We start from the raw sequence: 9,685 nt of genomic DNA, 5'->3' as shown, positions 1-9,685 counted from the left end.
CCCGGGGGGGGGGGGTCCTGCCTAAGTTCCCCCCACTCCCAGCTCCTGTTGGAGTCCCGTGCACAGCTCCCTGCCCACCTTGGGGAGCGGGGGGGGAAAAAAAAAAATCACTTGACTAAGCAGGAGCAGAAGGATCAGAGCTGTGAGTACAGGGAGTTCTCCATCTCCGGCGTGAGCTTTGAGTGGAAGGAGGCAAGGCCCACCCCGAAATCTGAAGGAGAAAGAGACGGGGGGTGGAGAAGAGTCAGTGCCAAAGCACCCACCAGCTCCCCAGGGGCTGCTCTAAGTGGTGCACGTCTCCCAGCTCCCAGGGGCAGGACAGCCTGGCTTGCCCTGGATTAAGATGGTGCTGCCACCCCAGCCCTCTCCCAGGGTTTTGCAAAAGCCCCATCTGGGGCACAGACTGGCCCTGCCGCAGCGGAGACTTCATGGCTGCAGCTACCCCAAATGCCTCACTTGCTTGTCAACTCTGCCAGCCAGTGTCGGTGCCCCAGGCTGGCAGGTGCACGGTACATGGCCCAAGCTCTGCTGGGCACCCACAGGGGACCTCAGGGAGAGGCACCCAGGCAAGGGGAGCTTTCCCAGCCTTGCGGGAGAAGGTGATGGTGCAGATCACATGTGGAGGGGGGCTAGTGTCGTGGGAAGGTCTCCGGCAGCTTAGCCTGATCCTCAGTGCCAGTACCCACCTCTCCTCTCCCTGGACATGGTCATGCTGCAGGAATCCAACCCTCCTCCCTGCCTCTCCAGTTGGGAAGGCAAAGCCCAGCAGCGAAAGGCTGGGGAAGGGTGTATGGGACAGCTGGGGGCACAGTGCCCACCCACAGCCAAGGCTTGTGACCACTTTGGGAGCAAGCAGCTGAAGGCCAGCACCCCTGGACTCATGATGGGAGCCACAGCACCCCCAGCAGCAGGCCACAGTACGCTGCCCACCTCCCCACGACACCCCAGCTGCCCACTGGCACGTACCCATCTCGCCATCCAGCCGGCTGGGCGGGGGTGGGTTCTTGCGGTGGTCCTCGATATGCAGCGTCATCTCCTCCCGTGAGGCGGTGGAGTAGGGGCACTGCATGCAGGTGTAGCGCCCTCGCGTGTGCTCCCACACGATGCGGCTGTTGGAGGAGTGGCCTGCAGCACAGGTGGGGGGGGGCAGGAAGCAATGCACTGACTCGCCAGCGCCTGGGCACGGGGCACAGCTTGTGCAGCCCCCCGGGACCCACGGCCAGGACAGGCATGCGAAGCCGTAACTGCCGCTGGGTCAGCAATGGCCCTCAGCCATGGCCCCTGCTACGCAAGGAGCAGCATGACGCTGATGGCACAAGGGGTGGGGTGAGGGATCAAGAGGGCAATGGATGAAGCATGGCCCCCCGACGGGAGCTAAGGATGCCTGCGTTCTGTTTCCAGCTTTGCCACCAACACCCTGCACCATGCCACCCTGTGTCTGCCTCGTCTCGTTAGACCGGTGGGTCTCAAACTCCCGAGGCCCCCGGTATCCTTCTGTGACACCCCATTTCAATACCGCAGGTGTTTACTCCTGGCACAGCACATACCTCCTGGTGCAGGGGCAGGGCCAAGGGTGCTGGGGGGAGATTCAAGCACTTAGCTGCTTGCACAAGGGCTAGCAGGGAGAAGCAGGAGCTTACCCTGCATAGAGCCTGCACTTACCTCCTTGCAAGAGGGCCCAGGTGGGGAAGAGCAAGTGTGGCATCCCCGAAAGCATCTCATGGTACCCCAGGGTGCCATAACAGCCCAAGTGAGAACCAAAGTAAGACTGAGGCTCCTTGGGCAAGGGGCTGCCTCCTGCTGGGGCCTGGTGTCTGGGTGCTACCTCTGGCAAGAAAAGGAGGGGCCCAGGACACTTCAGTTCAAGGGGAATTTGTCTGGCCATGGTGTTTGCTGTCATTCACCCGCCCCAGGGCCAGAGCCCCACGCTGAGCTGCAGGGAACCCAGGTTCTGGCTCCACACAGAGGCAGGATGCAGACAGCTGCACACAGGGGCAAGCTGGAGAGGACAGAGCCAGCCCCCACCTAGTACCAAAACAGGCCCCGGTATCAAATGGGTACCACTGCAGTGACCACCCCCAGCCACGACCCACTTGGTCCTGGACTAGAGACCTGCCGGAAGCCCCCGGCCTCCCAGCTTGCAGCGCCCTCCCTCCACGAGTGGCCATAAGGTATGATTGTTGGGCTGTGCCCCTTATGTCCAGTTCCTGAGCACACCTGAGCTTACAAGCTGCGATGAGACCAGGGCCCGCGATACCCAGCAACCACAAGCAGCAGAGTATGAGCAAGCCTCCAGCCCCATGCGTTGCCGTTTCACCCCCTAGGGAAGCTCCGGGAACTCCTCAACCAGTTCGCAAGGTCCCCCAGCCCCTCGTCACATCGTCTTCCTTCAGCCTCCAGCCAGGGCACCGCCTCCCCTCCCACTTCTGCACGGCAGCATCCACCCCGCGAGGCTGAACTTCCCTCTCGTGGCCAGAAAGCAGCCCCACGCCGGACTAACCTGGAGTCACTCCCCAGCCGAAGCCTGGGAGGAGGGGGCTGACACTCACATCTGCGAAGGGAACTGGGGGGCAAGAGGAGCATTAGGCCTTCCCTTCCCAGGGCAGGGTGTGGGGGGTGGGGGGAAAGCCCTGGCTGAGATGCCAGCAATTCATGCAGGTGAGGCCTGGCATGGAGGTCGGACATTGCCTGATCAACAGGACTCTGGGGTGGCGACAGCTCCAGTGGTTGGGAGAGGCTGGACTAGGATCCTCCCGCGACCCCAGGCTGTGATCTCCAAGCAGAGAGGTGGGACTTGATTTAACATCTTCCCAAGGAGCCGCTTGCTAGTTGGGGTGAGAGTCTGGGCATGGGGGGAGAGGGGGAAGAGAAACGGCCACCCAGACACACCAGGCCAAGCCCAGAAGGCAGAGAGGGAGCTGAGGGGTGCCAGATCCTTCCTGGAGGAAAAGGGCCCAGTAATATCCTGGGCCAGCGGGTCTTGAGCAGAAGCTGCTAGCCGAGCCCCAAGGGAGCCACGTTGTGCCATGGGCAAGCCCCAGCAGAAGGCTCTAGCTGTACCGAACGGCCCTGCTGTCTCACCTTGACTCTTCTTCCACACGGCATTGGAGACGGGAAGACCTTGGCTGGGCAGATATGGCCTGAGACGATGCTGGACTGAAGCCTGAGGTAAGCTGTAGGGCGAGGGGGGCATATAGGACAGGAAAGGCCCCGGCACCGAGGAATGGGGCGGGCCTGAGAACCGAGTCAAGGAGGGTGCCCCGAAGAGTGAGGGCTCCAGCAGAGGGAAGGGGTGGGAGGTCGGGGAGACCAGGGGCATGGACTCCAGGGAGCCATGCAGACCAGAGAGGCTGGCGGGGAGGGAGGCTGGCGCCGTGGCAGAGACCGTGTCCATGCTAGGGAGAATGGCTTCTTTCTCCATGTGCCGGATGACACCCTGGAGCTTGGGCAGCCCCTCCAGCGGCTTGGCCAGGGGGTCCTTCTCCAGGCCAGAGGTAGCAGGTAGGATGGGCTTCTCGGCTTTTGGAGCCGGAGACGAAGTGCTGGAGCTGTCGGAGCAGACGTGCAGGTGCTTGAAGAGGGAGCGGTGCGTTCGGAAGCGCAGCATGCAGTTCTCACACCTGGAAGAAGAGAGAGTTGGCAATGGCCCATCAAGCATGGAAGCCGCCCCCGGCATTGGCCCCTGCCGCCAGGCCCGAAGAGGCCAAATGCCGAGCGGGCCACAGGCAGAAAGGCCTTCCTGTACACACAACCAAGGGGGGCAAAGCTAATGTGGGGGGCGGGGATTAGCCCCTGTGACCCCACGGCATGAGGCCCGGGGCTGCAGAACGCTTGGGGGTCCAAAGGGAAGGGACACTGGCTCTTATGCCATCTCCCAGGCTGAATGGCGAGAGCACATTGCATGGGGATGTTGGAGAGGAGGCAGAACAGCCACCGGGCAACAGACCGCGGGACACAATCCCGCCCAGGCAAGGCGTGAGCAAAGGAAGAAGCAGGTGGAGAAAGGCAGGAGTCTCGTGCCTGCAGTGCAATGAAGGGGACTTACTTGAAGTAGCGGTTTGGCTTGTAGTGCACCTTCATGTGGGTCATGAGGTCCTGCATGCTGGGGAAGGTCTCCGTGCAGCCCGGAGTCGGACAGCGGAAGGTTTTCCCTACAAGAGGGGCACAGAGGTCGGCAGTGTCCTAGCCGTTGCAGCAGCACCCATGGCCAGCATAGCGCCAGCCATGGCAGCCTCCCCCTGTACCCAGGGGACCTCCATAAACCAGTGACTCAATGGTTACAGAGTCCAGCAGGAGACCGAGGACCACCTGTACGTTCACCTCATACACTTCTCCCCACCCACGGCATGCACTGCACTGGTCTAAGAACAGAAGAGCTACTGATCACTTACTGAAGCGGGTGATAAGTTTGGCAGAGACCTACCAATAAAAGAAGATGCTCAGGGCACAGCAGGGAGGGGAGAACTTGGGTGTTAATAAATCAGTCTCCTCTTTTAAGACACAAGATGAAGAGTTCATCTAGCCCATAGGCAGAGCCAGGAAAACAGTGCAATGCATATGCATGTGGGTGTCATGTTGACACATGATGGCATAAGAAGCAAGGTCCAGATTTCCCAGAGCGAACAGCATCTTCTATGCCCCAACCATGACTGCTGAACACTTGGAAGACTGGCCCTTGGCATGGCAGTCTGTGCGCTCCCGGTACAAGAGCCATGACCACCTGTGCACTGCTAGAAACGCCAGGGGACTTCAGTGACCATTCACACCTTGGACAAGCGCTCACAGCAGGTTATTTGTAAGCACCCCGTGGGCCACAATTTATTCACTGAATGAACACTGCAATGATACGACAACCCACTAGCGCCCATCTGCTGAGCCAAAGCACCAGGAAGGGGTGAACGAGGCCTCCTTAAGTGGAATCCTCTGCCCCTATGGCAACTGCCACGCTCCCCTTGCACGCGCTGTCCCGACGTGCCTCATCTCAGCAGCAGTGCCCCTCATCAGGATGTGCCCCCCGCCTTACCCTCCAGTGACTGCGTGGGTCGGTAGTGCACTTTCAAGTGGTCCATCAGCTCCTGCATGCTGTGGAAGGCCAGCTTGCAGCCGTAGCTTGAGCACTGGTAGTGCTTCCCTGGAAGAAGACAGCCCCTGGAGTCATTACTGTCCCTGGCTCTGACAGCTTCCTGGCTTTCACCACCTCCGACTGACTGAAAGTAGGGGCTTCCATGTAGCCCTGCTGGGGAACTGCTTTTCCCCAGGCAGGTCCTCTTCTGCTGGCACTGATGTACTGAAGCTGACCTGGGCTGTCACACCCAATCTAGAGACCACCCCTGCCCCACAAGCACAGCCAACCAGTCCTCACAGGACCCACGGCTGGGAGCTAGAGCTCCTGCAGATGTGGTTTGCCCAGTAAATGGGTATGGAAAGTGGCAGCACCTTCCTGGCCCCTGAAGTGCACCTCCAACCTGGCTTAGAGACTTCCCCATGGCCTGTTCTCCCTCTTTGGAGATGGCCCCTTGGAAAAGACATCATCAGCTCCACAGCTGAGACCCAGCATCCTCACGTCACACGGCTTGGTGAGCAGTCAGAAGGCAGATGCTCCCTGTCTGTACCAGGGGCTCTGATCACACTGGTACCTCATTTCTCCTTTAGAAATATCCCACCACATCCATTTCACTCCTTCGCCTCTTTTTTCTTTTAACCTCTGCTTCTTTCTTGCCACGGCCCAGTTTCCCCCCCGGCACCAGGCAGGCACAGCTTTCCCTCTGCATCTCACCAACTCCCCTAACCCTTCCCTCTTTCCCAGGCTACTGTCTTGCCGCTGCAGTCACCATCTGTGGTTGAAAGGGAGCCCACGCCAGACCCGTGAGGGTCCCAAGTTCAAGCTGGCCCACAGTCTGCCCACCCAAAACCCGAGTGTACCCTGCCTGGCCTTGCTAGGATCACGGCGCCAACCTGCTGGGAGCAAGGCTGCCAGAAGGGGCTCCAGGGACCTTACCTGGGAGAGGTCTGCGCTTGGGGAGCCGCAGTTCCTGCGCTTGAGCCCCGCTGCCTCCGCTTGCCGTTGGCTGTGCCTGGCTGCCCAAGAGGGCCGGGTCGCTGCACCCTGACGGGGAGAGGCTGTGATGACGAGGGTGAATACACACACACCGGCACCAGTGCTAGGGGGGCAAGTCTGTCACCCTGGGATGAGGCCATGGGGGGTGCGTGGAGTTCAACAAAGCAGGGATGGATTTCATATCCCAGCCTGGGGTAGCAGCATGTTCCCAGACAGGGCTTGGCTTGGCTTGGCTTGCCCAAAGACCCAGCTACTGTTCAGCTTATGTAGCACAAGGGCACAGAGGAGACACACGGGCAGTCAAACTGGAGGGGACCCGAAGCCTCAGTGTAAATGCCTCGGAGCAGGCTCTTAATCACTTTAGCACTGCCTACAGTGATGTCCACTCCCCTCTCATTGCAGGTTAAAAAAACAACAGCCCAAGGTCTCTATTATTTTTTAGAGACAGCTGCAGAGAATCCTTCTTTGGCAATCCCCCTGCAGTCGAGGATGACTGTCTTATCTGGGGCTCTGAAGATGGCCAACCAGGACAATCCAGGATTGACAGACTCTGTTGCAACTCGGGCACCTGTATCCATGTGGGGTGGGTGGCGCTGGATTTTTTATTTGGTCCACGGCGCACTGTTTCCACTGCTCCCATTTTTCCATCTCTTGTTGTCGTCGTACAGAGAATCCAGTGCCCATCTGAACTCATCTTAAACCTCCAGGGGCTTACGAGAAAGTAGCACTGGGAGGCAGCTCAGCTTAGTACTTAGAGCACTGGACTGAAAGTCAGGCAACTGGAGATCCAAGTCCTACATCCACCACTGATTTGCTGCTACCAATAGCAAGTCTCTTTCCCTTTTTGTGCCTCAGTTTCCCCTCCCACTGTTTACTTGTTCTCGCTCTGGCAGAGGTTTTGCCTTGCAAGGTGTGGGTAGAGGAGATCCTCCAGGGCTGACCGAGGGGTCAAAGGGCTGAGTCCTCTCGACAGCACAGCAGGGCTACAAGTCTCAGCCAGGACCTCTGCATGTTGCTCAAACCTACCCACTGCAGGCAGAGACTCGCTACCCGCACAGGGATTCGGACTGGGGGGACAGGCCCTACTGGGCAGCCAGCTGTAAACTAGAGCTCCTGACAATCTCCTGCCTGAGCCCAAGGCAGACAACCCCAGCCCAGAGGCCATGCCAAGGCCCAGACCCGAGGTGATGCCTGGCTGTGGGGTTCTGGCTACCGTGGGAGGCTGGAGCCACCTGCCAGACTTCGCAGCCTGGTCCATTAAAGCACCTGGGGACAGCCGGAGTCGGAGCAAGGAGAGAGGAGGACGGCTCCAGATGGTGACCAGCATGGGCAGATGGGGTGGCATGGCCCGGGGTGGCTTTGCACACATCCGTGGGGCAGGAGGCACGAGGAAGCAAGGCTGGGTGCCTGCTACCTCCACTCAGGCAGGGGCTGTCATGAGGTTTGAGGCCCCAAGATCTGGTTCGCTTTAGAAGAGAGGGGAGCGGAGCTGCCCCAGCAACACTGTTCTGGGCACAGCCCCAGGCAACGATGCCCCCCGTTTTGCCTCGCCTGGTGGGCGAACACAGGCGGCACGTTGTGCTCTCGTGAAAGGGGCTCTGTGAGAACCAAGCGCCCCACCCCTGCCCCCTTCCCAAAAAGCCAGCTGCCTCCAGCCTCCCTCCCTTCCTTGGTCCCCCAGAAGGGTATTTACCACCCAAGGAGAAGGTGGGTGATGCTCTCTCCTTCTCGGTCTTCAAAACCTTGCTCTTGATGGGGTTGGGGTAGAGCTCAGGGTAAGCGAGCGCGGTGGCGGAGCGGGCGGGCATGCTGGGCACCGGTGAGGAGGTCTTCTCCTGGTGATGCTAGAGGCAGACACAAGGGTGCACGGTCAGCTGTGCGGGGGGAGGAAGGATCAACCACAGCACCCCCGCCCCCCTGAGAGGGGACCCTGCCCCCCCAAAGCCACCGCTGCACTTCAGTGTTGCCTGCTCCACGTGCAGTGCGGGGAAAGGCCTAGGAGTGCAATGACCTTCGGCTGTGCGGCAGGGTGGGAGGTCACTGGGATGTCCCCTGGCCACAGCCCTCCTCCCCAAGAGCCATGTGGGGACAACACTCATGGGGTGAAGACACCACACCTGTCAAATTGGGAGGCCCTTTACATGGGACCACACAGGAGCAGAAAGGACCATTTTCCAACCCCTTCCCCCCCCCCACGTCCCTGGCATCTGAGGAAGAGGCAGGGGGAGAGGTTGGCATGGCTGGAGAGGAACCAGGAGGGGCTGTGGCTAAGTGAAGCGGGGAGCAAAGTGGGAAGGGGGGGGGCGTGGAAAGAGGACATGGCTGGGGAAGGAGCAGAGGCAGGCAGCACCCACAGGGCTCTGTGCAGCCTGGACATGGAGCTAAACCTGGGTGTGGGGCCACTGGGCCCAGGACCTGAGCCAGGTCCCGGGAGGCCGGGGTCTCAGAGGACCGGCCAGTGCAGCCGCTCCAGCGAGTGGACAGATGAGCAGGGCTTGGCAGAGCCTCACGGGGCTGGGCCCCATCGCCCCGACAGCTTGGGCAAGCTGCATGGCAGGCAGGGAGCAGGCCCCCTCCACGTAGGTAGAGGGTGATCAGGCCAGGGGCCTTCTAGCTGGGAGCCTCATCTCAGAGGATGTGAGAAGCGATGGGCAGCTACGGCATAACCCACCCACCCTGCTGGTGCCAGTCCCTGGCAGGCAGAAGGGACCCGTGCCCCAACGCCAGAGGCTTCCCAGCCCTCGCTGTCATTTCTCTCAGGGACGCTGTCCTCCTTTGAGCCTGCCCCACTCTTCCAGCCCCCAGCCCTTCTCCGGTGCTCCCACGCCAGGCCCTGCCTTCGCTGCCAAGTGCCTGCTCCCCACGGCCCGCGGGCAAGCCTGCAGCACACGACCCAGCAAAACAGCCTCGGCATCCCAGGGGCACGGGCCAGCACCGGGATCCCGGCAGCACGGTCCTTTCTGGGGACAGCGCTCAAAGGTCCCTCGACTCAGGGTCCCACATGCCCCTGTCTGGTGCTTCGCCACATCTGCTGCAACCCCCTCCTTCCTCCCCGCGCTGCTCAGCAGCAGGAAACTCAGGTTAGCCGGGGACGCCTCGGTCGCCTGCCTGCCGGCACGGACGAGGATAACGCAGTGCATTGTGGGAGCAGTGCCTGCCTTACTCTCCTTCCTATCTCGCATGCGTGTGTGCTCGCATGCACGCGTGCGCGCACACAGGCAGGAGAACAGGCCTCCCCAGTCTAAGCCTATTAGAAACGGGCCATCTTGAAAAGTCATTGTAAGAGCCTTCTGCTGCAGCGAGGACGGAGAAGCAGATGCTGCACAGGCCTGCGCAGGGCAGGGAAGAGACCCAGGCTGCTGCAGGGCCGCAGATCCTGCCGGGTACCGAGAAGACGTGGGCACAGCCCTTGCCCAGAGAGGCTCCCGCGGCAGGAGGTTACTCGCTTCCTGCGCCCGGCTGCTTCCTGCCACGGGGGCCGAGACCCCGGGCCCGCCTCTGGGCGCAGCTCTTGCTGCCAGCGGGATGGCCTGCCGCTGGCCCAGACATACCCGGGCTTGCTTGCAGCAGGGCACTGGGGCCAGGCAGGTTAAACCAGCTGCGTTCAGCCTGGCTGGGCTGTCACCT

The 9,685-nt window shown here is 60.9% G+C and overlaps 1 protein-coding gene across 4 annotated transcripts in view; it reads right to left on the bottom strand.

Moving 5' to 3' along the window:
* Positions 1 to 95: 95 nt before the first annotated feature.
* Positions 96 to 9,685, bottom strand: part of ZNF414 (zinc finger protein 414) — a 27,841-nt gene continuing 18,251 nt past the window's right edge. Inside the window, exons 3-11 of one of the 4 annotated variants that reach the window (XM_019513354.1) lie at positions 7,752 to 7,903; positions 5,999 to 6,106; positions 5,024 to 5,131; positions 4,046 to 4,151; positions 3,082 to 3,620; positions 2,501 to 2,563; positions 1,663 to 1,827; positions 967 to 1,125; positions 96 to 211 (exon numbers count right to left, since the gene is read on the bottom strand). In XM_019513354.1, coding sequence (XP_019368899.1) covers positions 135 to 211; positions 967 to 1,125; positions 1,663 to 1,827; positions 2,501 to 2,563; positions 3,082 to 3,620; positions 4,046 to 4,151; positions 5,024 to 5,131; positions 5,999 to 6,106; positions 7,752 to 7,903 — 1,477 coding nt within the window. In that variant the 3' untranslated portion in view covers positions 96 to 134. The remainder of the gene's footprint in view (positions 212 to 966; positions 1,126 to 1,662; positions 1,828 to 2,500; positions 2,564 to 3,081; positions 3,621 to 4,045; positions 4,152 to 5,023; positions 5,132 to 5,998; positions 6,107 to 7,751; positions 7,904 to 9,685) is intronic. The other 3 variants (XM_019513355.1, XM_019513356.1, XM_019513357.1) reach the window with 3 other exon arrangements.

Source organism: Gavialis gangeticus, unplaced genomic scaffold, assembly GCF_001723915.1.
Source record: "Gavialis gangeticus isolate Ggan-Ray unplaced genomic scaffold, GavGan_comp1, whole genome shotgun sequence".
In the NCBI taxonomy this organism is placed as follows: Eukaryota; Metazoa; Chordata; order Crocodylia; family Gavialidae; genus Gavialis; species Gavialis gangeticus.
The sequence above is the reverse complement of the archived record's forward strand: the minus strand, read 5'-3'. Positions and strand labels throughout refer to the sequence as shown.